The 27,542-nt window shown below is 48.2% G+C and overlaps 1 protein-coding gene across 3 annotated transcripts; it reads right to left on the bottom strand.

The window, feature by feature from the left end:
* On the bottom strand, positions 1-25,359 carry GDNF (glial cell derived neurotrophic factor). Of its 3 annotated transcripts, none has more exons than XM_004583656.2 (3): positions 24,885-25,359; positions 20,179-20,355; positions 1-1,695 (listed from the first exon to the last, which is right to left on the bottom strand). In XM_004583656.2, exons 2-3 carry the CDS (start codon positions 20,327-20,329, stop codon positions 1,211-1,213), a joined length of 636 nt encoding a protein of 211 aa, XP_004583713.1. In that variant the 5' UTR covers positions 20,330-20,355; positions 24,885-25,359; the 3' UTR covers positions 1-1,210. The 3 variants fall into 3 exon arrangements, with proteins under 3 accessions (XP_004583713.1, XP_004583714.1, XP_058536034.1); XM_004583657.3 differs by having other exon boundaries at positions 20,257-20,355; XM_058680051.1 differs by lacking the exons at positions 20,179-20,355; positions 24,885-25,359 and adding an exon at positions 19,937-20,092.
* Positions 25,360-27,542: the final 2,183 nt, after the last annotated feature.

The raw sequence follows: 27,542 nt of genomic DNA, 5'->3' as shown, positions 1-27,542 counted from the left end.
AAATGGAAAAAACTGAAACCTAGGGAAGCTACTGGGATTTGGGATTTTCTTAAAAGGTAAAGTAAGTGATTTTTGCCTAGTGAAAGACTTGTTAATACTTTGAAAAATCTGGACCCTCGTCCCCCATTAAAATTTCCTCTTGTCACCTATCTTTGCATTTTGCGAGCACATATACTTTGGCACCTTTGAAAAGAAACTTTAATAAATAAGGGAAGAGAGAGAAATTCATTAGTGAATGGTAATAAATAACAATAACTTAAATCTCAATAAATATCTTCTCTATATTTCTGTATCTGAAACAAGATGCATTGCATCGATTAGCTTGTCTGGTCACTGGTGACCACGCATCAGTGGAGCTGGGTATGTAACGTCTGTCTCTCTGTAAACTGACAGGCCAGGGTGGGGGGCTGGGCTGCCTGCCCAAAGGGCAGCCGCCGGGTCTTCCCCACTCGCTCTCCTATACCAGTGCTGCTGCCATCACCGGAAACCACAACTCTTCTGTTTCCAAGGACAGAAAGGAAATGCTCTCAGGTGTGTTTGAAATCATGAGGACAGCCTTTTGGATTCCTAAACAATTTCTTCTCACCCTTTGCACCATGTTCAGGGTCAACCACCAACTGTTATCCTCCCCACAATGCTGGTAATACTAAACCCCAGGCCTCACCTTTCCAATTCAAAGGCTATTACTATTGCTCCTCCAATCGTTTCCCACCTCTCCTTTCCAGGGGATATCATCCCTGAGTGATAGGAAAATGCTCCTTTCTGACTTTGAGCAGGAAAACGTGATGACAAAGGGTGGACCTCAGGTGGATGGGCTCCCCAATATCTCTTGACATATGAATGCAAACCACAAGAGATACACGAATGTGGTTCTCTGAGCGCATTCGCACCTGCACCGGCGACTGGTGACAATGGATGATGCCACAGGCAGCCAGGGACGCCAGCCCCGAGCTTCTGCTGACATGGGCGGCCATCCTGGAGAGTCCTGACAGCCTTTTGTTCTCTCTCTCTTCTGTCCAGTTTTCTGTGGCTGGATCCTCCTCTACCAGGCTCCCATGCCTGCTGCCTTCTTCTTCTTCCTCCATCTCCTCCTTCTCCTCCTCCTTCTTGGTCCTCTTCTTCCATTCTGGGCAAACATTTCCTGGGAACCTTGGTCCCTTTCTTTACACTGTAGCAGGAATGCAATACGCAGCAGTCTCTGGAGCCAGAGTCAGATACATCCACACCTTTTAGCGGAATGCTTTCTTAGAATATGGTAAACCAGGTTATCGTCCAAGAATGACAGGTCGTCATCAAAGGCGATGGGTCTGCAACATGCCTGACCTGCCTTGTCGCTCACCAGCCTTTTACTTTTGGATAAGTTTTTGAGTATTTTGTCATACATTGTCTCAGCGGCATCGCAAGAGCCACTGCAGTACCTAAAAATCAGTTCCTCCTTGGTTTCATAGCCCAAACCTAAGTCAGTGACATTTAAGTGTATTGCAGTTAAGACACAACCCCGATTTTTGCCCCTCTGGCCTCTCCGACCTTTTCCTCTGGAACTTTCGGGGTTGGCAGCTGCAGCCTGACGATTCCGCTCTCTTCTAGGAAGCACTGCCATTTGTTTATCTGGCGACCTTTTCAGTCTCCTAATGGTGGCTTGAATGAAATCCATGACATCGTCAAACTGATCAGGATAATTCTCTGGCATATTTGCTGTTCAAGGAGAAAACAGAAAATGTCACATGAGATCATAGTGATCATGCCAGGCAGGCTTCGAGAACAAGGTGCCCTGAGAGTCAGCCACGATGGGACCCACAGCAAAACTGTCAGCCAGTTGAGCTAAGTGACTACTGTAACTGTCCCCTTCCACTCTATTCCCACCAGATAGGGACCAAAATGCTCCCTGCAGTGCTTTGCAGACTCACGTGGTGGGTGACATATTACCCTGTGGAAAACAAAGTTTTAGCTGTGTACCTGTCATTTGCAACAAGTCTACAGAGAGGCTGCCGTGAGCAGGCCCATCCTCTAGGGCTGAAATCTGGGCCTGTTCATGTAGCTGAGAGTGGCGGTTCTCACACCTCAACGTGTGGAATGCCCCGGAAGATTCACTGCAATGCAGTTTCCTGGCTTTGCCCTGAGATACCCTGAGTTACTTGGTCTGAGGAGGGACCAATGAATCTGCATTTTTAAAATAAGCCCTCAAGGAATTCTGATATTCAAGGTCCAAGCTTTGAGAAATATGGTGTTAGAGCGGGCAAAGGCTAAAGGCTCCCAACATGACTGCTTTCATCTAGAATACGGAGTAGTCTACTGAAACTGTCTGTGATGCCACATGATTATGTGATGCAAGAGCCATCCCCACAGAACTCAGGCAGAGCTCATGCATTCCATGCTTTTCCAGAACTTCCTGAAAAAAATGAAGAAAAAGCAAAACAACTGGTCCCTTACTAACAATGAGATGAACCTGCCACTTACTGAAGTAGCTTGACTCTAATGAAAAAGGATAGTGGTTCCTTCCAACAGCATTTATTATTTGTTTCCAAAAATTGACTTATTTACTTACTTAAAAGTGACACAGAGAAAGGAAGAGACACATAGAGAGTAACTTTCCATCTACTGGTTCACTTCCCACATGCCCTACACCTGTCAGGGCTCTGCCAGTCAGAGCAGCCAGGACTGGAATCAGTGCTCTGTCATGTGATGTGGGAGTTCCAAGTACCACAACATTGGCCCTTCCAACGGGTTTTAGTGACTTACAGCCACAAACAAGTAGAACCACTGTTTGTGGCTGGCTGGCCCCCAGACTTGAGCATGGGGACACATGTGGGCTGCCACATGGTCTTACTGCCTGGCTGCAAACAGGACAAGAGATGTGTACTCCAGGAAGGCACCTTAGAGGAGCAATGAGGGGGTGGTCCATCATCTGAGACCCGTGGGTGCAAGTACTAAGTAGCAGTCTTTTGCTGTTTCCTGCCATGTCTCAGCAGCTGCTTGCTTTGGTTGAGTAGAAGACCAATGCTGGGAACAACTTAATGGATTTTTAAAAGAAGAAAGAAATTCAAACCCCTGTTTGCTAGGTAGTAAGCCATTATGCTTCTTTTATCCCATTTTCAGGGAATTTACTTTGTTTTGGGTTCTGAGTGATTTAGAAATATGTATCTCAAAAGGGTTGTTAGCAAGAATAAAGGTGGGTTTCCCCCCCAAGTCTGTGTTAAAATAAAATATAAATAATATGTAACCTATGTCAAACTCTTTTGTTATATAAACCAAACCTAATTAATAAATCACATCAGGTATCCTAATATGTAAAAAACCTAGCTAAGGCAACTTAACCCTATGTATACGCATGTAATAGATATCTATATGTATAGTTATGCTCACAAACATGCACATATCCCATATATGTATGTATGAGGGGGCAAGTTCATGTAAATGTATATTACATGAATTTCAAAATTTGGGATACAAAAGCAAGCTTATTTTTTAATCTTATTTTAAAAAAGAGAGACAGAGATAGAATTCCCATCATTGAAAGCATTTAGTGACCAGGCCTGGACTGGGGTGAAAGCTGGCGGTCAGGAACTCCATAGAGAACTAGCACAGGAGTGGACAGTAGCCAGCTGCTAGATTCACTTCCTGCTGCCTCCCAGGGTATGCATTTAGCAGGAAGATGGAATCTGGTGCTTGAACGCAGATACTCTAGTGTGAGATGTGGGAATTCCCAAGCAGTACTTCTAAACTTATTGTTTGATTCCATTTCTCCATAAACCCTTTGAAGCAGCCTGCTATGTATAATGTGAGTGGATAATATATAATGGAAAGGTTGAGGACTCCAATCCTAGATTGCTTCATTGCTTGGTAGCTGAAATTTAACATTGGAAAATTCCATTTGTAGAGGTAATAACCTATTTTGGCCTTGGCTAAAGCCTCATCATCTCTTTCCTGTGTAACTACAATAGCCCCGACCTGATCTTCCGCCTTCCATCTTCATCCTCTGCTCTAATGTGATCTATTTTCCACCCAGCAGCCAGGGGAATGCACTTAAACTGTGAACTCAGGTCATGCCCTCCCCAACACTCAAAAATCTGCAATGCTCCCTATGTTTCCTCCAGTAAAAGCTGAGGTCCACAATGCCCTGTCTAACCTGGCCACTTCTGTTTCCTCCACCTTGTTACCTCTGTCCTCCCCTCCTACTTCTCTTCCTACTGTCCCTCCTGTTATCCTGGTTTCTCAAGTTCAACCCTGCTGGTGTTGGGGCTAGACTGCCCTGCGCACACTACAGGATGGTTAGCAGCAATGCTGACCCCTACCAGCACCTGCCAGTAGCGCCCTCATCTTGGTCACCACAAACCAAAGTGTCTCCAGAAATTGCCAAATATCCTTTAAGGGATAGAATAATCTGGATTGAGAGGTACAGCTCAGACACAGCCAGGGACATGGGCCTTTGTGTTCAGCCTTGATCTCTGCTTATCCAGAGCACCAGGGACCACTCCCACGTTTCCTTCTGGTCTCTGCTCCAGTGCAGACACCAACAAGTCTCGCCCTTACCTCCCTGTTTAAAATGCACTCCCTCAACTCCTAATCCAGATCCCCCTGCCCTGCCGCCTACCCCCACATACTTACTACATCCCAACACATGGTCCAGCTTATTTCTGCCTTTGTTACTTGTCTTTTTCTGATCAAATGCCAATGAAAAGAGGCAGGAACTTGGTCTGACTGGTTCACTGATGGACCACAAGTTCTCAGAGTAGGAATTGTTCTCTGGGGCCTCTAAAAGTGTTTGCTGAATGAATCAAGTTGCTTTAGGAGGGGAAAAGAATTTGCAATTTTTCAAAGAACCAGTTGAGGCTCATTTTGTGAGAAAATGAAAGGCTACAGATTGAACAGCCCGCCTCTGCATCACATTAGAGAGCTTATGATGCCCTGAGTGGCATTGTCATTTCAGTGCACTCAAGTTCCATTTGGGAGAGGGGACTGGGCCAATAGGAGAAAACTTTGAACTGTCATTTCCTTTGAACTGCTTTCTTTTCTTTTTTTTTTAAGCATGTATTTACTTTTACTGGAAAGGCAGATATACAGAGAGGAGGAGAGACAGAGAGGAAGATCTTCCGTCTGATGGTTGACTCCCCAAGTGGCCGCAACGGCTGGAGCTGAGCCAATCCGAAGCCAGGAGCCAGGAGCTCTTCCAGGTCTCCCACGTGGGTGCAGGGTCCCAACGCTTTGGGCTGTCCTTGACTGTTTTCCCAGGCCACAAGCAGGGAGCTGGATAGGAAGTAGTGCCGCCGGGACACGAAGTGATTATCCATATGGGATTCTGGTGTGTTCACAGTGAGGACTTTAAACACTGCACTATCGCGCTGGGCCCCTGAACTGCTTTTTAATTCACCTTGCTTTAGGAGGCTTCCTTAAAAAAATTAAAAAGAAACCTTTAAATCAAATGATCTAAAGAGACAAACTTTTTTTTAATAAAATGAAATATTTAATGCTGTTTGTGATTTCTTTAAATAAATAATTATAGGGAAAATACAGGTGTGCCTTTTAAAAAAAAGATACTTCTAGAGAAAACTGAACTGCTACAACAGATATGTTAGAGATGATTAGTCAAGACACAAAAAATCTTTGAGTTCCAAAACTACAACAGCATCAACTCTTCAGTTTATAATAGGATTCTCACATCCTGGGGTCCCTGGCTCTGTTCAAGAATTCCTTACTTGATTTAGGAGTCTGAGAACACTGAAGTTCAGAACAATTCACAATCAACGGAAGAGTGAGCACAAAGGAAGATGAGATGTTACTAAACTGATATGAATCAGTGGGAGAACATTCGAGTTACACAGAACCATGTTACTGGTATAGAGTCTCTTTAGTTCTTATAAGCTACATAAGCTCACACCATCAGAGTTAGCACTTTCGTGTTCTTTTTTATCCTAAAATATTTTCTAGATTCTCAAAAAATATTTCTCTCTCTTCAGACATTTTGATTCTGTGGATGCCATAGGCTTCGTTTCTCAGAAAAGTCTAGTTAGATTTGAATTCCAGGTATTGAATACTTTTAAATTAAAATAACCCCAAATATTGCAAGGGACAAAGAAAACAATATTTGGGACATACTTATGCCTCACTTTGAGGAGGGTTAGTCCTGTCCTTATTTTGAATTCTACCTGGGCTTTTTGGATTAATGCCATACAGTTCTGTGAATGCACAAATGACTTTAGATTTTGCATGCTGTGGTAGAGTAGTTAAAAGGTATTCTGGTATGGGTAGATTCATGTCAGTGAATCTGTCTAAACCCATAATCTGTCTAACACGAAAGTGAATCCCATTGTAAACCATGGACTTTAGGTGATAAGGATTTGTCATGCGGGTTCAATGTCAAGTCAGGGACTGCAGCAAATGTCCCCTTCTGGTGAGAATGCTGATGATGGAGGAGGCTTGGTATGTCTGGGAGCAGGTGGCTCAATGAGGGAAATCCCTGTACCTTCCTCTCAATTTTGTTATGAACCCAAAACAGCTCAAACAAAGAAAATAAAAGACATTTATCAAAAAGTGTTGCTGGAACCTGGGAAGCCCTCAGTTAAGCACGCAACAAGGCTATAGCTGATGAACACTCCTCTTTACCCTGGCGAAAATCTCTTGAACACCTTGTTGTTAAGTCTGACCTCAGGCTATAGGTGACCCTTACTGAACTTTTCTTTTTAATAGAGCAAATATTTGAATTTGACATTTTAGAATAAGATTTCTGCAAACCAACAAATGACAACATTGTGTTTTCCAAACCACAGAACAAATAAGTGCTGTCTCTCTCAGCTAAATTCACAATCCCAAGCCCTTTGATGCCAATTACATTCCATGATAAAGAAAGCCTGAATATATTAGTACTAGGCATCTGGGAATCACTAGGAGCCAAATACATCTGCAGAGGTGGGTGCTAGGCAGACCTCACTGAGCCTGTCCTGAAGAATTCTGCAGAAGTATCTATTTTAGTCCAGGCAAAGAACCTCCCCCAAACTGAGAACCACACAGCAACCTCCATTTTCCAGGAATTCACTAAGCTGAGGGGTAGGTTTGAGTTAGTTCTGTAACTTCAGACTGAATGATGTATCACTGTCTTCTTTGAAAGAACCTGGCTGGATGCCATACACAAACAGCGCTCATTGGTCTTAACCATAATAGTAGAACTTGTCAACCTCAAAAAAAAAAAAAAAAAAAAAAAACAGTCAACACTTGTTCATTTTCCAGATCCAGTTGGAGGAGCTATCTTGGAAAACATGTCCATTTAAAAGCTAAGGTTTTTGAAAAATCAGGATGCTCAAATGCATTTAAGTCATCCTTCAGAGTGTGACCAAATATTTTGGCACTCAGCTATTTACACTGGTTTAACCTTGGTGTGTCCTTTGTATAAACAGTGCTATTTAAACAAATGAAACCTCGCACTGGAGCACAAACTCCGGGACAAACCCTTCATGGCAAAGACTTGCCCTCCCTTGATTATGGGGGAACAAAATAGTAATGTCGCCTTGGGAACAAAGCTCGGGGATAGGGACCACTTTGTAGAGTTGACTGTATTTTCATAGGGACTACGGTGAGGACTCCAAATACTCCGTTACTAGCTGCACTCAAAATTATGTAACTGAAAACACTAACTCGGCTAAGCTGGCACCCATGGATGATACAGGATATATTCTCCTACAATATCAGATTGCACTTAATAAACAGTACAGATTAATTATCTTCTAATCACAGAGTCACTTAGATGCTCCCAGCTGGGTGTCCTTCTCCCTCTGTGTCCTGGTGTTCAGTATGAATGTTCAACCTGTGACCCCCAAGAGGGAAGCTGCAAAAGGGTGAAGGCCTAACTCCCTACCTAGGGTGGAAATAGACTCTGAGGGCAGAAGATTCCAAGAGAGAAGGGGTCATGGCCCTGCTACCCACAGACCCCTCTTCTAGAAGACAGGTCTTGCAGACCTGTCTACCATCTGCTTGCGAGAGGCCCCAGATGTTTCTTACTGTGGGGGATGGGGAGAAGGTTCTGCCTGTCTACTGCCTTGTAGAGACTCAAGCTTCAGGGACCTGGGAGGAAAAGGACCAAATCAGGGCCACACATACGAGAGACGAGAGCTGTATCTGCAACCACTACCTGGAACGCCTCACTCAGGGGCCTGATGCTGGGGACAAGGCTACAGAGCACAGTACATGGACTGCCATGGTTCCAAGCAGTCTGTCCTGACATGCACAGCCTCCCAGAAAGGGCTGTTTGCAGAGCCTCTGATCTGGCCTGCTTTGCCTGCATGTATTGCAGGTAAAGTACAAATTGCTCTGCAAGTCCAGCATCTGCAAAACACAGGTTCTCTCTGCATGTCCATACACACATCCATGCACACACATGTCCACATAGACACACACACATTACATATGTATGGGAAAAGGAAAGGCCAGCTGAGGACGGATGCAACCACCGCAGAAGAATCCCATGAATGTCAGAAGTTGAGGAGCAGTTATTTTTCTCTTTCAAAAAGATAAAACTGTGCTTTATTTCACTAATAGCGAAATACAATTCTCAGAACTATCTGACTGGCTCATCTTTAGAATTCCTCATATAACAGAATTTTATCAGGCTCTACCTTCCGTAGTAGCTTTCTGGGAGCACTTGAAAGAGAATCAGTATTCGGGTGGATGCCGGGGGGAGGGCAGGGATGGTGGTGGCGGCGGCTAATTTTCATATGAAATTTAAGCTGATACATCCCTGGGAGGTGAAAGTAGGGCTCAAGAATTCCTTGAAGGGTTGGGAAGCTAAGGCTCAGAGAAGACAGATCTTTGCTCCAGGCCCCGGAAAATGTGGACTTAGTTGTTTTAGTTTCACAGTTCCAACTTGTTTTAGTTTCTAAGTAAAAATTGCATTCCCAGGCAGCCTTTCATGACCCATGCCATGGGTGTCATTAACACTGAAACCAGAGCAAGGCATGTTGCTTTCACCTGCACACATTCACTGACTGCAGCACAGGAAGTGAGAGATACATTTGCTGTTGCAAAAATCTGGTGTGAACTTGGGTGACGTTAAGTAGGACCTGAAGTCAGGCTGCTGTGGCGAAGGGAAAAGCCGTGCCACTCAAGCAGTGTCTCTCTGGTGCGCTGGCTCTTGCACGTCACTCAGGGGCAGGTTTGGCAATTTCCCAGGCAAAACCGGAAAACTAGCCGCCAGCAGTGGCGGCAGATCCAGACAGAGAGGCCCTGGCTCCGGAAGCTTCACTAGCTCCCACTGGCACAGAACGATAGACTCGGCACAGAGGTGGAGAGGACAGAGCCTGAGATTCCAGGCCAGGGTCAGCTGCTGCCTTGATGTGTGACTTTGGACTAGTCCCTTAACTCACAGAAGGTCAACATGCTAGTCTTTGGGGCCTTCCTGGGGGAAACAAGCTGTGTTGTGGCTAGAAAGTGTTGCCAGATACTGATTTTCAGTCACCTCTGCCAGGGAGACCACCTCTAAGTGCCTGCCTGGGCAGCACTGTGGCTCAGCCACCACCAAAGGCTCTTTAACCCGACAGCAGATATTTCAGGATCTAGCAGGATTCAGTCTCTTTGTTTTACTTCTTGGCTCAGCATCTCTGTTATGCTTGAAATAATCGCAGCCAATCCTCTCTCAAGCCATCTAGACAGTCATCTTTCTGGGCTCTATTTAAGAGAGGTGGAAAGATGCACAGAAAGAACCCTGCATGCACAGCTCTAAGCTCCCAGATTCCAGTGTGACGCATTCTTTAACCCCAGTTTCTCCATGCAAAAGTAGCAATAGACCAAGGACCTCTTAGAGCACATCCTACGACCAGCAACATGCTAGCATTCCGGCAGTCTATAGCACCCAAAAGTCAAATCACCAAACTGGCCATTTTCTTAGAATCTCAATGTTATCTTTAAATTCTTAATTTTTAAAATAAAAAAAATTTGAAAATTCTCAATTGTATTCATGACTTTATTTCTGTTTTTGCTGCTTAAAATATGTTAAGGTCATTTCCAATTCATGACTGAAGCTAGTCCTGCCCACTGCGAATGGTACAAAATGGATTGTGACGTGGCCACTGCCAGCACTTGAAGGCCATCTGTGGGTTGTCAATGCCTGCTTGTTTCTGACTAGCAGATACCCCTGAAGTGTGCTGTGTCATCCAGGAGAATGTTCTGGATTTCTGAGAAATTCTGTGAAGTTTTGCTAGCCATCTGCTATTACTTCAAAATGATGAATTTGTCACTTATTCAAACTTTTTTTTGTTAGTCACAAAGCAATGAATGCTGACACATCTTAAATTATGCAAGGAGCATCCTTGCTTTCCTATTTTGGACACAGAATTCATCCAGCATCAGACAGAGCATCCTGGTCATTGCTCTCTTAGGCTAACTATAAGAGGGGTCTGCGACATTCACTTTCCTGAAGGCAATTGGCATCTGTGACTTTTCCTAAGCCATTGTGACCACTTCCAGAACTACTAGTGCAATCATTCCATGACCAGTGGTTTGTTGACAGTAAGGCACGACATCAGTAAAAGTATTTGCTTTGTAAAAACAGCAGCGTTTTGTTGTTTTTTAAAAAAGCATTTCTGGATTCTTTCAAGACAGAAGAAAAAAAGACCATCAAGAATGCACACCACTCCAGAATATAGAAAAAGGAACCTCGGATGCACTTGTGAAAACTACTCTGCCCACTAAAATGCTATTTGATTTGTAATCCCTAGCCACTTTGCCCAACATCACACTCTTACTAGTTCTATCATATCTGAAACTGTTATCCTATAACTCAGCTAAGAAAACTTGTAATAAATGTGCTGGAAATTACCCCATGAATACAAATAGCCAGGAACATTCCATTGGGGAACAGTGTATTCATTTCACTACTCAGAATCCAGTGGCTCTGTTCTGATTTCTGCCTATGTGGCCCATACTTTTATTATAGTTATGCTAATAATTTTACAGTAATATAATACATCCCCAACCCCCAGGGAGAAAATGCCCATTTTTTTCTGCTTTTAAAGCAGGAAAACATTCAACAGGGCGTCCATTTGTTAGCTAATTCATGGATTCCCTGGTGTGAGCTAAAAGCACTCTACTGTAGGCAATAAACACCCAGTGATAACAAGTGCACACCATGAGCTCTGCTACAGCCTTTGTGAAAAATCTAGTAAGGCACAAAAAAATTATTAGGGGCAAGTAATGCCTTGAGCCTCCAAAGAAACCTAGTAGGAAGTCAAGCTTTCTTCCTCCCAAAGAGAGGCCACCATCTCCCACTGGAATTCTGTGATCTACTTCCTTCCACCCTTCCCAAGGGACTAGGTAAACAGTGGGTAAAAAGAACCCTGAGGTCCTTAGGGGCTTGCATGAGAAGAAGGACTAAAAGATGACAGGAAAAAAGAGTGGAAAATTGTTATTTAAACTTGGTTGATAAATGCCTTTGGTTGGTTATGAGGAGGGACTTTCTACTGCCCAGTGAACAAATGTACTGAAATCTCAAAAGACTGTAAAGGTAGTCAGGTATGGGCACACTCTAAAATAACTGCACTTGCAAAACTCCAATGCTTGATTTTTCTCCTTGTTGACTTGTGGATGCAGTCAGGAGAATCACATCTGAGCATCCCACACTGGATCAGACACTCTGCCTCTAGATCGTGTTGAGTCACTGTAAGCCCCATTTTCCCTTTCTTTAAAATGGGGAGAGCCACACTTTACTTGCAGGTCAAGATGAATATGGTAATGTGAAAGAATTCTGTTCCATATCCAGCCCACAGAAAGGATGTGACAAATAGTGCTTCAGACAAGCCAGTGTCATGGCTTTTTTCACATCTGTGAGAATTCTCCAACTACATTCTAGCCCAAAGATCAACCCTGTAGTCTCTGGACAAGGCAAGATCACCCTCAAAGGGGACCAAACTTTGGCTTCCTTTCAGTCTAGCTCATTCTATGGGAGCTATGGCTTCTGCCCATAGCTTGGGGCCCCTGGCATGGTGGTCTGGGGGCAGAATGTGCAGGTCTTTTGGGATCTGTGCTGTCTCTTCTGAGTTTTTGGAAATGCCTGACATTTAACCACACAAGTTTTAGAATCCACAGACCAAGCTATATGTCTTTGTATCTTTGAATTGAAGCAGTGTCCCTCTGGGAATATGTGAAATTTCGGCAGCATGTGTGGGTGGCAATGAGGGACCCACGGTCTACTTCACCTGCACAGGTGCAGTCCCTAGCACTGGTCTGCCTGGCAGTGCCCAAGCAGTGTGCCCTTCCTCCCCCACATTCCTTATCTTCGCCCTCACACTTCACCTACAGAGCTGTGCTTCTCCTCTATCTCCTGCATTTCACTGTGGGGCCCTGGCCCCAGGCAAACAACTTCAGGTGCCACCCAAAGACATTCAGGTGTGCAGGGCTCCTGGGAACAAACTGATACCATGTGTTGCTTTATAATATGAGCACAGGGCATTATGAACGTTAGACCAGGGGTGTTACCCCAATCTAATCAAATGGAAGTAATCAGATGGCTCTAAGTGGAAGGGCAATTTGGAAGACAGTAGCAAGAGAATCAAAACTATACAAAAATGTCAAGGTCAGAGGGAAGGGGAATAGGCTTGGGAACTACTCTAGATAAAAGAAAGATAAAGATAATAGATAAAAAAGTGTAATGTATGATTAGGGATTAAAAAGAAGCCTAAAGAACATTATTGTCACAGTTGAGAGTATGGGCTCCCAAGAGTAGTAGCAGAATACATGCATACATGCTAAATTTCATGAGACTGAAAACTGGTTATGTAAGACCTCCTGTTTATTCTTAGAAGGTCTGTACTGAATGTTACAAGTGGTTCAGCAGCAAAAAATGAGACAAATGCCCCAAAGAGGTCACTCAGTAAAGGGTTTTGGGTGTTCCTTGTTGAATACTGGCAGAGTTGGAACCCCATATGAATCGTGAAAAACTGACTAGGTGATGAGGCTTATCTGCCTTGTCCTTCTACCCATCTGTGTATTCATCTTATAATTAAGGTCCCCAAAGTGTGACAATTTTCATTTCAATATTAATATGCATGTTTGAAGTGAAAATGAAGGTAAGGCCTTTTCTGAACCAAAAAATAAACATATTCGGGCCAACAGATTTAGTAGATATTTTGAAACAAGTTAAATTGGCAGGACTAAGGTCTTACCAAAAATCTGTTTAAAGTGTATTAACAGTCTCTAAGTGGGAACTCATCGGGAAAACTTCAAATGTCCACTTAAAAGGGTGCAGTCATTCTTCCAGCTTTCTTGTTGGCTAGTTTGCAGGGACACTGTTTAAAACCCACACATAAAAACATGCCTTTCCACCTCGCCTACCTCACCAAAGCCTTGGAGTAGTGGGTTCTGGCTCTCCTGAGCTAACCCTGGGGGCTTTTCCCAGTGGTGACTCAGTCCTTGCTTGAGTAGATGGACCCCAGTTCCCACGAGGATGTCTGCTGTGGCACTTTGTGGTTGTGCTTAGTGCCATGTGTATGTCCCCTCTTCCTAGGCAGAATGGGAGTGATCTGAGATCCAGTATCTCCCTCCCAAATGCGCTTATCCAAGGAGACTTCTCATGGGTATAAAAACTTGGGATTTTGTCTTCATTTTGAGAAGCATCCATTCCTCGCTTGATATGGACACTTAGAGAAATCTATATTCTTTTCTCCTTAAAACAACCGGGACTGAGCACTGAAGTAATACTGTGCAGGCCCATGCAGCCCAGAAGGAAGTCAAAGATACAGCGTGGAGGAAATGTAAGCATCCCTGCTCCTCCTTTCTGTGAGTTTGCTTGTTGGGTTTTCCTGGAAACCTGTGTTTCAGGGATAGTGAACCTGTCTCCAGCAAGCCAGTTGCTTCTGTTAAGTCCATGAAACTGGGAGCACAGTCTTTATTAAGCCAAAAATTACTGGCTAAATTCTGGCTTCCCAAGCTTTGTGAACTCCAAGGGCTCTCTCTAGGAATCATTTCTTCACCTTTCAAGTGGGGAAAACATTATCTCCTCTGGTTCTGGAGAGCTCAGGCTTACCTGACTTTGACCTTTTTGTTTAAAACTGAGCTACCCACATGGGCAGAGCAAGGGGTGTGTGGCATGAACATTGAGAGTAAGTTTTTATTTGCAGTTACTTTCTTACTTGAGGGCTAATAGGCTACCCAGCTGGCCCTATGCCTAGAAACTATTTATAAATTAGAGAATATTCAAAATGCAGGACATACCTGTGCTTTGAACCTTACTCACGCACAGTCTGAGTACTTTAGAGAGCATTTGGTGCAAAGTAGCTCTGAAGTCAAATTCTTACTCTCTGTCACCTCCAGCTCCAGAGCCACCCACTGCCACTGAATTTTATAGCATCTCAGAATTCGGCTTTCACCTGCCAAGACACTGTGAATTTCCTGTCTCTTCTAAGCACCTCTTGCTAGGAACTTGGAGACTTGTCTGTCTTCCTTGGATCTGTCATCTACCCTTTCTCCATTTCATGGAAACAAATTCTCCTATCCTGCTCACTGGACTAAAATGCCACCCTTTCCTTTCTCCAAACCTGCCCAAGATTCATCTTTCTTGTACCAACTCAGAATTCTGCGCTCTGAACTTCCAAGCCAAGTGACTTCAGTGCTAACATTCCTTGCCATGTCTGTGGTTCATATAAAACCCTCATGACAGTTAAATCAACTTGTACAATTGATCCACCAACTCATCTACCCATCTGCCATGGTTTACAAATAGATCAGGTTATCTAAGGTCATAAATTTGCCTTTTAAGTCTGTACAGCACCTAGCACAGGAAAGACATTTAATACTTCCTTTTTGGTTTAAGTTCAAGTAATTAACTAAAAAATAAGCATTTTAATCAAATGAAGATCTTATGGACCATGAGTACTAAATAAACTAAGATCAAAGGAAAATTAGGAAAGGAAAATACCAGATACCTTTTATCAGCTAAGGCAGGAGCTTTTGAGGATATTGCACAAGATATTGGATCAGCCTGGGAATTCAAAGTCAGCTTTAAGTGGTTTTCTCAGGTCTGCATTTGACATAGCAATCAACATGCCACATGGGGAGCTTGTAATTCTTATCAGACTATCTGGACTAGAGTCCCAGCTCTGTTTCTGATCCTACCTTCCTGTTAATGAACACTTGGGGAAGAACCAGGTGATTGGTCAAATATGTGGGTTCTTGTCACATGGGATACCCCGACTGAATGTCTGGCTACTGGCTTGGTCTTGGCTCAGTCCTAGGTGTTATAGTCACTGGAGAGTAAATTAGCAGGTACAAGACTATCTGTGTTTCTGCATTTCAAAAAAGGAAAAGATTTCTCCAAACAGTGAGTTTGAAATAGATATCTAGACTTGGGGCACAGTGAGATGTTGGCCTTGGATGTTGAGTAAGATATCAGTGTTCCCTACAAGTCTCAGAAATGCTAGATTGGGCATGTAGCTTAGTACTGAAGATGCCTGCAGCCCACGTTGAAGTATTGGGTATGTGTGAATCTAGGCTCTGGCTCCTTACTCCAGGTGCCTGTTGAGTCAGTACCTAAGACAGAACAACAGTGGCTTAAGTAATTGCACTCCTGCCATCCCCCATGGGAGACCTGGATTGTATTCATAGCTTCTGCCTTTGACCCAGCCCAGCCCCTACCATACAGGCATTTTTGGGTAGTGAACCAGTCAATAGGCATGCCTGCTCTCCTTCTGCCTCTTAAACAACATAAAAAGAAACCACAAACTGACATGCAGATTCTTGATCCCATGAAATTCCAAGTGTCAGAGCCCTCCTCCGGTTTAGGTAGATACCTAGTACAGTATCATTTGTTCAAGTGGTTCATAAGCAATAACAAGTAATGGGTAGATCAACTATATGTATTCTGAATTCTGTATCTGATAGCATTAGGTTTAAAAGGTTAACATTTAATCCAATTACTGCACTAAAAGATTTCCTAGCTGAGAAATGGTAGGTTGAAGGTATACTAAATTTTTTTCTACTTGGCTTAATGAAACACCTCACATTCAGTGGCTGGCCAGATTATCTAAAACAGAAACACTCTGTCTTCATGCAGGTAGACTCAAACAGACAGCTTCCTACTACCTATACAGGAGGATGTGACTCTTCCCTGGGTTCCTTCCACCCTGAGGAAGAGGGTCTCCCTAACATGAGCATGGAGGGTCCAGTGGGAAGAATTCCATGGGAAGTATGTGGGCTGAGAGACTAGAGAAAGGATGGAGCTATGTCACCTAGGAAAAGCTAGGGCAGCTGACCTGGGGGCAGAATCCCGGAGAAGACTGGCCTGCCTATGTGCTGGCCAACCCACTGTGGGCCCAAAATAGCCTCCTCACAAGCCTGCATTTCTTCCACTCTCCTGTCTGTGCTAGGTCGTGCTACCTGAAATGCCCCCATTTAGAGCAGTGGCCTGACTGGCAGATGTTGTGGTAGAAAGGGGTTCACTGCGAGCCCCTGGAGAGGCAGCCAGCAGTAGGAGAGGGCAAGTGGCCCCTATGGTGTGTGTCTATGGAGCAAAGACTTTCCAAAACATTTCTTATTTCATCCTCGTGTCAGTGTCATGAGGCAGGTATAACATGCTCCCCACCTTCCACAGGTAGGGATCCTGACTCTAATCTGCTTTGAGCTCTTGCTTGTTGCACTTCCCTGATTTCTCTACTCTGCTCTTCTGTAGACACAGCATGGAGACCATCACAGTGACCCTGTGAATTATACTTTAGCTATAGCATGGTTTACACAGGGTTTCTTTTCTGTGTGATAGCCTGAGAACTTGCCAGCTTGGTTTAAGAGGTTGTGTCTACAGGGAGTACTGTGATTTGCTACCAAAGTAGCAGAATATAATTCCACTATATTACAATAAATTGGATTTAGGTGTAATCATGGTTTAACAATGCTAATTTCCTTCTATTTGGCTTCCAGTTACACACAAATTAAGGCTGCCATCCTGGCCCAAGGTTCCTTAATGCTTTATTTGTCAGATGTATTGTTAAGTATGTTCCACTTCTGACTACCAGATTTACCAACGTATTCCTAGCACTTAGGACAGTACTCAGCACACATAAAGTATGTGCCGAATGAATATATGACTCATTTAGATTACAGCTTTAAAAACCACATACCCTTTATGCTTTTACTTGGGAAATACATCTAGAATTGAGATGGTGACTGTGAGTAAAATGAGCTTTTAATGAATTCAGACAACACAGTGCAATGTAGTTTTAGTTACTAGTTTAAAATTTTTCCCATTTTAAGTGTTTCCCCTCCATACAAAGTGCATCTTGATGGTTTGGGGAAACTCTGGTGCCAGCTTGGCAGACTCTCCTTATGAATGCATCTCTGGGCCCTTCAAACTAGCTGTTTTACCGCTTTCAGTCTGAGGACTGCAAAGGATTTCCATTCAGCTCTAAGATGCTCTGGCATCTGTGAGATTCACTTTGCAGCTTCGTCTCACACCTGCTCTAATCACCCTTTGCAAAAGACACTGGCAAAAAGCAAAGTAAATGTACAGGGATAGCTAAAGGGAAAAGTCTTGAATGTCTGAGGGGGTGGGGGAGAGGGGAAGTGAAGGAAACCACTAGCCTGTGAGTTTAGACTACTTACAAGGTGCGATAGGAGCAGTGTTGACCATGTTATAGCCAGTCAGCAGGCAAGCCAGTTGGCCAACCGTGAATCCTGTTTGGTTAGTTCCTACTGTGAAAATTTAGGACATTCACAGTGGAGCCAGCAGAATACACAGAGCCTCAAGGGCGAGTGTGCAGACAGGTCAGGGACCAGTGCTTTTGAACAGCACAGGACGCTTAATGTGACATCAAAGTCCTCTCACTTGATCCCTAAGCTGCACAGATTTGAAGGGAACTAGAGGGTTGAGAATTTATGGTACTTTCTATTTTCAAATGAAATGCAATGACTTAATGTTTTTCTACCTAAGCCTTAGCCAGTTGCTCCGTGTACAGTGCAGGATATAAATGTCAGTACTGTGACAGGGGCGTGTTGACACTGGTGGAGTGTCCAAAGTCTGCACACTGTCATTGTTTGGCCTTCGTTGCACTGACAGCTTGCTACCGAACTGAACATACCTGGAAAGAAATCAATTTGGCTTAGAATGCCGCTGAGTTTCTCTTTAGGAATGTTTCTCTTTCAGGTCTCCTCTAGGATCAATTAGGTCTTCCCATAGATAAAACAGAATTGGGTGTGTTCTGCTGGTTCAAATGCAGATTGAGTAATCAGAAACTTGTCCACTGATGACTTCACATCAGTTTTGGAAAACGGAAGCCAGTCTCCTTCCCTACAATGTGCCTCCTCCCCTCCTCCGCCCAGTGCAATAAATAACACCTTGCTTGCTTTGTCGTTTTGTACCTTGGGTGAGATACAGATTGTGTCTCTTTAGATATCATCAAGCTATTAGTGACACAACCCTGGTGGCACATCAGGTTCACTGGGAGTGGGATGGGGGTGGGAGGTTCTCAATTTCCAGAAACCCAGGACCACTCTATGCCAAGTAAATCTGACCCTCTTGGGGTTAGATCCAGTACTGGTCTTTAAGGTTCCCCAGGTGATTCCGATGAGCATGGGCTTGTCCTAAAGACTGGCTGGGATAGGACTATACAGGCCAAGGGGCAGATCTCAGAGCCACTGATGATTTGGATCAGAGATGCCTCTTATTGAACAGGTATAAAGGTCCAATGAGTTTAAAGTAACCCATCTCTAACCCCACAGCTAGGTGAACACAGAACCTGAACAAGGAGTCAGTATTAAAGTAAACTCAGGCAGCCAGGATACTCTGTGCTGAGGCTCCATGAATTGATCGACACTCTCATTTTTCTTCCCTGAACAGCCATGCTGGAGACCCATCCTCCTGCACTGCCTTTTGTTGCTACAGCCTGGCTGGCCCCTGAACGGAGCACCAGGTCCTGAGCTCTCAGGCGTGCGGCTCCGAAGAAGCATTGTGCATGTAGATATAGACACTAAACTGTGACTTAAGGGAAAGTCTTCACAAATAGGCTGATACAGGCAACTGATGAAATTTCATGGATCTTGATCTCAAGGGATCACCATGTCCTCTTTAATCCTAAATCACTCTTGAAGTTATAACCTACCTAGTTTTCAAAGTTGCACTCTTTGTTGTGGGATTTCTGGGAAACTATTAAGCATAAAATATCCCATTTCCTGGGTTGTTTCCTGCCCCCTGGGTCCCTTGCCTTGGAGGATTCTTAACTGATGGCTGACTTGGACTGGGTCATCTGAATCCTAATGGTTCTGTATTAAGTACAGAACACCTGGTGGGATAGTTCCCAGTGTGTGGGGTGGGAGTGGGGGAAGGCAGAAGGAGTAACCATGTGAATTCTGGTGACACACAGCTCGCCTGCCCTATTTCAGGGGCTATGTCAACGTTTCAACTGCTACCTTTTAATATCACATACCTCTTTGATAGCCACTATAACTTCATGTAGGAAGACCCCATTTAAGCAACACATTTCTGACCATTGGTTGGTAAATTTATCATTATTAGATCACAGTTGACATGCCCTAGTTGATTCTAAAACCTGTCAACTTGCAAGCGGCACAAATCCGTTCTCTAACAAGAACAGCCCTGACTTTGAATTTTCTTAGTCTCCACACTCATTGGTGAACTACAGCTTTCCCCCTTAGTTCCAGCCGGCATAATCTCCCCTTGTGCTCTCTAGAACTGAACTTTTCTGAACATATTTGACACTCTCCAGATATTTGTTCTTGAAATTGAGGACCTTGTGCGTTTTTTTCTTTTTCTGTCTCTAGCTTTTGTGAAAAACCTGGCCTCTTCCCTTGCAGAAGCAGTTTAGGATAAAAGTGCATTGTTTTCAGCACGAAGCAGGGCTGGGCAGGCACAACAAAACGGATAAAGAGCTTGGTGGGGGGTTGAAAGGGGAGGGAAAGAACTTAGAAATGGCGGAGTGGAGCTGTGTATGGGGTAGGGAAAAAGTGGGGGCACCTGGGCGTGTTCCTGTCGTGGTCTGAATCTCTGTTCACCAGGCAGTTTAAGGGACTGGGGGAACGTCCCACCCTAACTGCTGAGCAAAGCAGCTCGTGGCTTATACAGGCAAGGCATACAGGGCGAGGGTGCACTTCCGGGGGGGGCTATGGCATCCACCAGGTGCGTGCAGGCGGCGGGTAGGGGCGGCGAGGGGGATCCACCAGCGGTCCCCGCCCCCGCGGGGAGGGAACGGTTCTTACAGTCACGGCTCAGCGCGAAGGGCGCGCGGCGGCGGCCAAGGGAGCGGTCTTCGGCGGGCACCTCGGGAGGCCTCTTACCGGCGGGCAGCGGGAAGGCGGACGCGGTGTGGAGCAGCACCAGGCAGACAGCCACGACATCCCATAACTTCATCTTAGAGTCCCGTCCGGCGGCGGCACCTGTGCGGGCGGGCCAGCGGGAGACGGAGGAGAGAACCGGCAGAAGACTTGTTAGGCTCGGGTGCCCAGGACGCGATATCCCCCCCGTCCCTCAGGTCCCTGCGGGGCCCCTCAAAACTCGTCACCATCTTCCTCCAGCACCGTTGCACACATGCAGTTTGTTCCCCTGGCTCTTCTCCGCCCTCCTTTCACTTGCTTCCTCACTTGCTTCTCCCAGGGGTGACCCAGAAGCAGCTCTTGCTCCCCTGGCCAGGCCGCGCCTGACCTTCTCCTTTGCCACCCTGCCCCAAGGGTCAGATTTTCAAGCAAAGTCATTGCCACCCGCACCCCTAGGCTGGGAACCCTCTCCGTTCCACACCGCAACAGGACACCCAGATTCCTGGACAGTCCTCGCTGCAAACGCACGCCTCCTCCCATTTCCTGGAGGGCACACTCTACATGGTGTCCACCCCCCCCACACCAACACCAAATATACCCCCACCAGAGATCTCCTCTCCCAACCTAAGAACACTCGTAGGCTCCCAGGACCTTGTCCTTGGGTGAAAACAGCTGGGTCCCGACAAGCTCCCAGCTATAGGCGGGGCAAGGCTGAGGACTGGGGCAGGGGTGCCGCTGACTGCGCTCTTTTCCTTGCTTCTTCCCTCCCACCTAGATAAGACACTACTGAGGGGGAAAAAGAAGTTAGTAGGGACCTGGAGAATCTGGGCCCACCTGGGAGTATCTGGGTTAAAGTTACTTAATTACTCGAAGCATGGCCTCGACTTAAAATACTAGTTCCATCTCTTAAGGATATGGACATCAAATAGCGCACGGGGAGCTCCAGAGGAGTATACAGGAAGCGCTCAACATGGCCGCTGCCATTTTCACCCCCAGGACACCCTCTATTGATTCTTATTTATGCAGCATTGCGAGATTCTGGTTCTAATCCCTTCCCCTCCCAGAGCCCCACCCACGCTTGGACGTGTATTTCCGCGCCACAGCTTGGGAAGTGCGCTGGCAACCTGGCCTAGGTTGCCCCTCCCCAGGAGCGGGGTTGGGGCTCCCTTTGTTAGAATGAGTGAATGAGGGGTCTCTGTTTAGATTCTCGGGCCCCACACCCCTTAAAAAGAAGGCCTCATAGGCAGCGGGGAGAGGGGTGGCAAGAAAGTCACCCTAGACTTGGGGCCAGTGAGGAGGCGAGGAGGGGCCGAGGCACCTAGGGGTAAACTGCCACCTGTGCTCTTGCTCCTGCTGTTCTCCTCTCCAGGGGGAATAGACAGAGAATCCTGGGGGATTTATGCAGGTGCTACTTGTGCTCAACAACTTCCTCCTCCAGGTAAAGAGGATTTTGGGGATTCCCCCTCCCCCTGTGGTGGAGAGAAGACTTTCCAGTTAAATGTAGAAACTTTTTCTTTACATTAAGAACCAGGCGCACCTGTCTCCATTCCAGAACTCCCCATAGCCCTAGCCTCCAAGTTCCACGTGGAACCCCAAGCGTCAAGGCTGGGTGTAAGCCACTCGGGGAAAGCGCTGAATTTAGTCGCCATCTCCCACCAATACGGAGATGAATTCATTTCCCAGCCCTGGGGCATCCGTTTGTTCGCTCTGCAGCTGTTAGGCTCCGGGAGTGTGGGGACTGGGAAAATTTAAACAGGTTTGCAAACCCTGGGAAAAGCCGCGTCTCAGACTCAGGGTGCACAGGCTCAAGACAAGCGTGCCAGGTGTGCCTCCTGTCCCCCCTGGGTGCCAGGTCTCGGGTGCATGTAAAAATGGCTAGCAATGCAGACCTGAAGCGAGGCGCAGGGCTAATGCTCCATTCCAAAAGTGTCTTCTTCTCCCCCTTTTGTTTGTTTTTGTTTTCCTCCCCTCACTTGGCCTATCGAAGGCTTTTTAAATTGGACGTAGAGATCCTCAATTACAAGTGTGGCGAAGCTGGCAGAAGAGGACACAGTGGAAAACTCCTCGCCCCGCCAGAGGAGGCTCCCAGCTCCCGCCCTGTTATCGGTGTCGCCAGCGTTCCCAAAGAGCTCCCGTCCCAGGACCAGGGAGGGCGCATTCCTTGCTCCAAGTGTCGCCAGGGCCCCATCCAGTCAGAATGGCTCTTCAGTCCCCCGTTTTTTTGCGGGGCGCGGGGAGAGGGGTTCCCGGAATGGCGCATGCAACCAACTCCCCTGGGTCCATCGGGGTCTTCTTCATCCAGTGCCTTCCCAGATTGAGTCTGTATCACTTGCCCCCAACTCATGTACAATTTGCTCCTACGGTTCCCCCACCTCCCCGCAACTATATCACCTTTTGCTGCGCATGCTTGTCGCTTCACACGCCGCCATGTGCGAGAACCCAGCTCCCCCGCAGTAAGTCGTCGGGGCCAGCTAACCCCGCACCCTTTTTTTGCGCTAGGCAAAGGTCGATCCTCCGGTGAGGTCTGGACAAATGTTTTCCAGTAGGGCACCTGGTGGGTCCCCCAGGGTAGGGCGGAGTGCAAGTCCCGGAAAGCCCGCGGTTTCTACAGACCCGCCGCTTGCTCGCTAGCTCCGTCTCCCGCCCGCCCCTTGGCCGCGGGACGCTTCTGAGTTCCCGGCACCAGGGGGCACCAGAAACCGCCCGAGTCCCTACTGTGTCCACTGGGCCGACAGACTGCGTTGTCATTTTAAGTAGAAAACCGGAGAACTATAACTGGCCTCACCACTCTCTTTAAATCCGAAGCAGCCCTGGGGATCTGCGGTGTCCTAGCCGACATCCCTGCAGCTCAGGCTCCCTCTTCTTTCTCTCCCGGTTTCCCCCTTCCCATTGCGTGGTTTCTTGGCAACCTGCTTCTTCTAGACACCTTCCTTCGCCACCCCCTCTGCGGCCCCTCCCCTGTGTCCCCGCGGCGGCTTCGGAGCGGGGCGGCACTCCCGGCTCCAGAGCCCCCTCCCAACCTCCCGTCCCCCGCACCTCCCCGTACCTGCCCGGCTAGAGGTGCGTTTGCATCTAGCCTTAGACCCAGGTCTTAGGGAAAGAAAAGGCAAGCCTGGGGCGCTGAGTTTGGGGGCAGTGTTGGCTATAAACTTGGCAGCTTCCTCAGGCCGCAGGGACAGAAACTACAGAAAGATCCATTGCCTTTCTGAACTGCGCCGGGTGTCCTTGGCTGATGGGGGGGGGTGTACATGCTTAGCTCCCCACCACTGTGATTCCCCGAGGCGGGGCCAGGAAAAAGAAGGCCGGGTGCTGCTCGCAGGCTAGCCGCAGAGGCGGCCCTGAGGCGAGGCCAGGCTCCAGGTCCCGGGGCAGCCGAACCTCCTGAGGCGGGGGTGGGCGAGGGCTATGGCGCGCTTCCCGGACACCCGGACACTTGTCACTTGTTGAAAAGGCGACACCTCCCACACGCCCAGGAGAAGACTCAGCCAAACCGCGATGGGGCCGAGCGGAAGCTCCGTGGCTCCCACTTGGAAGGGCCTTTGCGGGACGCGGTGTTGTGCGTGAAGTGATAGGGCTGCGGCTCTTCCTCGAAACACTGGAAAGTTGCAGGGTTCAAAACCCTGAGTTGGAAGGGCTCACGCGCTCCCGCACACCGGGGCTGGGGGCGGAAGTGTTGTGTCTGGCCCAGCAATCTAGGGTCTAGGAAGCCCTCTGCCCGCACTCCAGGGAGCGCACCCTCAGCTCTGCAGACGGATTCAGCCTTGCGCTGAAAACTAGAGAGGCATCCGGAGGTTTGGGGGAACCCCCAGGTGTGCATTCCTGGCGAGAATTGGAGAGAGGGGATTTCTTCCCACCAGTTTTGCTGAAAACCAAACCACCACTCAGATAGCTGCTCAGATGGTGCCAGGCAGTGGTGGGTAGGCAGGTGTTACTGGGGTGGAGGCACTGAGCACGGGGCAAAAAAGGTCACGAACCAATACGTGGGGGGGCCTAGGCGAGACCCTGAGGAGTCCCAAGTCTGTTGGAGAAGGACTTGAGTCTGGGACCTCCCAGGGCCCCCTCCCTCTTCGACCCTCCACGGGAGCACGCGCGCTAACGACCAGATTCCCAAAAGGGCGAGGGGATATGACTTTGCAAATACCTGGCCGGAGGAGGCTGCCCTCTATTTTTAGGATCGCAGCACCTTCGGCTCAAGTCGCTCCCCGGGGCCTGCGCTTTCCCTCTGAACAGATCAAAAGTAGCTCAACAGTTAAGTTACACTTGGGGCAGTGAGCTTCTTTGCAGCTGGCGCGGACACTCCGCAGCTGGCGATGGCTTCCGAGGTGACCCGAGCCGCACATCGAGTCTGGGCGGGAGATCGCCCCTCTCTGCGGCATGGCGGGGTCTTGCAGGGGTCAGAGCCCCCACTAATCTTCGTCCACGTGGAAAAGGCAACCTGCCCCTCCGTGTTGCTGGCCTGGCTCTGTATCATCCAACTTATTCCTCTCTCTCCGCCCTCCCAGGACTCCCTTCAGTCTTCCCGCTTTCACTGCCTGCCCGCCCCGGGGGTCAGCCGCACCCTTCAGTCTAGTGCACCCTTCAGCCCGCTGCTCCCGCCGGCGACGCAAACACCTCCCCTCACCCCCCATTCCCCGCCTGCTCCGCTCGCTCACCTCGGATCAGGTCTCCGCAGACCTCCAGTTGGACATTAACTCCAGGTGCCCCGAGTCCCAGCCAGGAGACCCATCCGGGCCGAGGGCAGGAGCGCGGAGCCCCGCCCCGTAGGTCAGGGGTTCGAGTTCGCAATCCTGGGGTTGCGCGAGGCTGCGAGGGCACGCCGGAGGCGGCGGCCAAGGTTCCAGCCGCCGCCGCCGCGAGAAGGGAGAGGGCTGCCGACACCTCCCGCGTCGGACCTCCGTACTCCCAGAAGCCCAAGTCCGAGCAGCCGCTGCCCCTGCCTTGGGTGGGGGGCGACACGGCTGCGCGCGCCGTGCTCTTGGCGGGGGCTGCACGGGCCTGGGGCGGTGCGGGCGGCTCAGCGGCGGTTGCCGCACTCTGCGCCTCCTTGGGGCGCAAAGGCTGGGAGCACAGGACGAGCCTGTCTGATGCTGCCACGGGAGCCGAGGTCTTGCCTGGAGATCCGAGCGAGACAACACCACGTCAACCGGCACGGGGAGTCCCGTGAAGACATGAGGGCGCCAGGAGCGCAGGCTGGTCGTCGAGATCCCGGGGCCGGGAACCGGGTGGGGGGAGGGGAGGCGCGGGGCCCCGGGAGGGGAGGGGTCGGGCGGCGGCGAGGCCGGCGGTGGGGGAGGGAGACGAGGGCAGCAAGGAGGCGCCGAGCTCCCGAGGCGGGGGTGCGAGTGGGTGACGCGAGACGCCCCTCCCTGGGGTGCAGGGAGAACGTTGAGCGCGTGCAGACGCCGCCCGGCTCGCGCCTGCCCTGGCCGGGTAGATCCGGAGGAACGTGCGGAGCTCCGCTCAGCCCGACTGAAGGGGGGCAATCCGAACTTGACCGCTGCTCCCACGCGGGGGCTTGACCTGGGAGCCGAACGCTGGTTCGGAGGGAAGGCGCTCTGCACCGGTGCGGGGCTACCTCGGGCTTTTCCTCGCGCCTGTCGAGGGCTGGAGTCTTACTCTGAATCTCGCCCTCTCGCGTTTCTGCAAGGCAGAAGGCAGAAAGGAGGCGAGGAGCTGCGGCCGAATCCTCCTTAGCACGTCCACGAAGGAGAGACGTGGAGCGGCCCAGGGAGGGAAGCCGAGGGTTTGCCAGGGGAGACTGCGAGTGAGGATGAATTTATAGGGCTCTCGTTCCGTGACGTGCCCTCCAGTGTCTTTTCTGATTCGCTTTCTGACCTAAACACACATTAGTTTAGTCCCCATGCTAGGGCCAACACGGTCTCCAAATATCTGCTGGCTGAAGTCAGAGGCTTTGCATATCATCTATTACACGGCAGGCAATGAAGAAGGCTTCTGAGGCTGGCGGGCTCCTCCGTCCTAGGCTCCATTTTCATGCTGTTGTAATCCAATAGCAGCCACGGGGTAGACACACACATACATTCAAAATCCTGGTGCCAGAGGCGCCAGGCCACTTTATCAGGAACAGGTCAGGGGAGGTTGGGCTAAACCTGCTCTCTTATTTTCCCCTCAACCCCGATTTTTGGGGAAAAAAAATAGCCGGGGAACCTAAAGCAAACACCTGCTAAGTTTCCCGGGAGAAGGGACGTAGCCAGTCCCCTTTCCAGAGATTTCTGAACGGGAGAGGTGAGACCTTTGGGAAGTTTCTTTTGTTAGTTAGCTCTCCCCAACTCCCTCTCTACCCGCAGAAGCCGAAGCCGCCTGCAGCTTCTTTGGTAGAGGAGAGGAGGAGGGCACATTCTTCCCCACCTTGTATGGAGGATGTACCCACAAACACGCTGCATTCACAGGCTGCATATGTGTGTGTGTGATATATGTGTACACGCAGGGGGCTGGGTAGAGTGTGGAACTGGTGCTACCTTTTGAGTCATTTACTAAATAAGGTATGTCTCTGCTAAGCAGAAACTTGCTTTCCGGAAACCACTGGCCCAGAATTCTGTGGGACCTCTTTTATTTTACTAGCCGAGGCCAGGGAGAGCATAAACAGGCTCAGTTTACGTGCATGTACCTCTTACTTTATGACTCATCCGGTTGTTGGGGAGCGTGTGTTCTTCAAGTAGCTGGGACAGACAATAGACAGGGGAAACGCGTGTGGCAGTGGAGGAGGGGGGTAGCTGAAGAAGGAGAGGATCATGTATTATGAAGCTTAGAAGTCACAGATCAGCTACTTTGCAGGTTTGTCAGTGAAGTTAGAGAGTGGGTGGAAAATTGTTCTTACTAATGTTACCACGATGTAAGATTAAGTGCAGTGAAAATCAAGTCATCCAAGCATATCTTCACTGAAATGAGGATGAGAACGACAGTTGTGCGCAATGTGACATTTCCCCCATTGGAGAGGCTTGTGATAGAGAAGTATCTGGGTTTGGAAACCAGCTCATGGAATGAGTTTCGGGCATGTATCGAAGTTCACTGTTGCTTTGGAAATTAAAAGGTGAAAGTAATCAGTACCCCCCAATGCCCCATACTGATTTTTTTTTTTTTACCTTCTGCAGGCTTTTCACTGGGGGATGATCAAACCGTCCAGGCACCTACAAATATTTAGCATTTGCTGCATACCAAACAAAATGCTAGACCCTGGGCATTGTGCTGATGGGTCCTTTTGGGGTTACCGGAGACTGATACCTCTGAGCTGACCCTAAGTAATGGGAGTATACTAGGGAAGGAAGGCTGACCGGAATCTCCACCACTCAGCC

Source organism: Ochotona princeps, chromosome 23 (assembly GCF_030435755.1).
Source record: "Ochotona princeps isolate mOchPri1 chromosome 23, mOchPri1.hap1, whole genome shotgun sequence".
In the NCBI taxonomy this organism is placed as follows: Eukaryota; Metazoa; Chordata; class Mammalia; order Lagomorpha; family Ochotonidae; genus Ochotona; species Ochotona princeps.
This window is presented reverse-complemented; position numbering and strand designations above follow the sequence as displayed.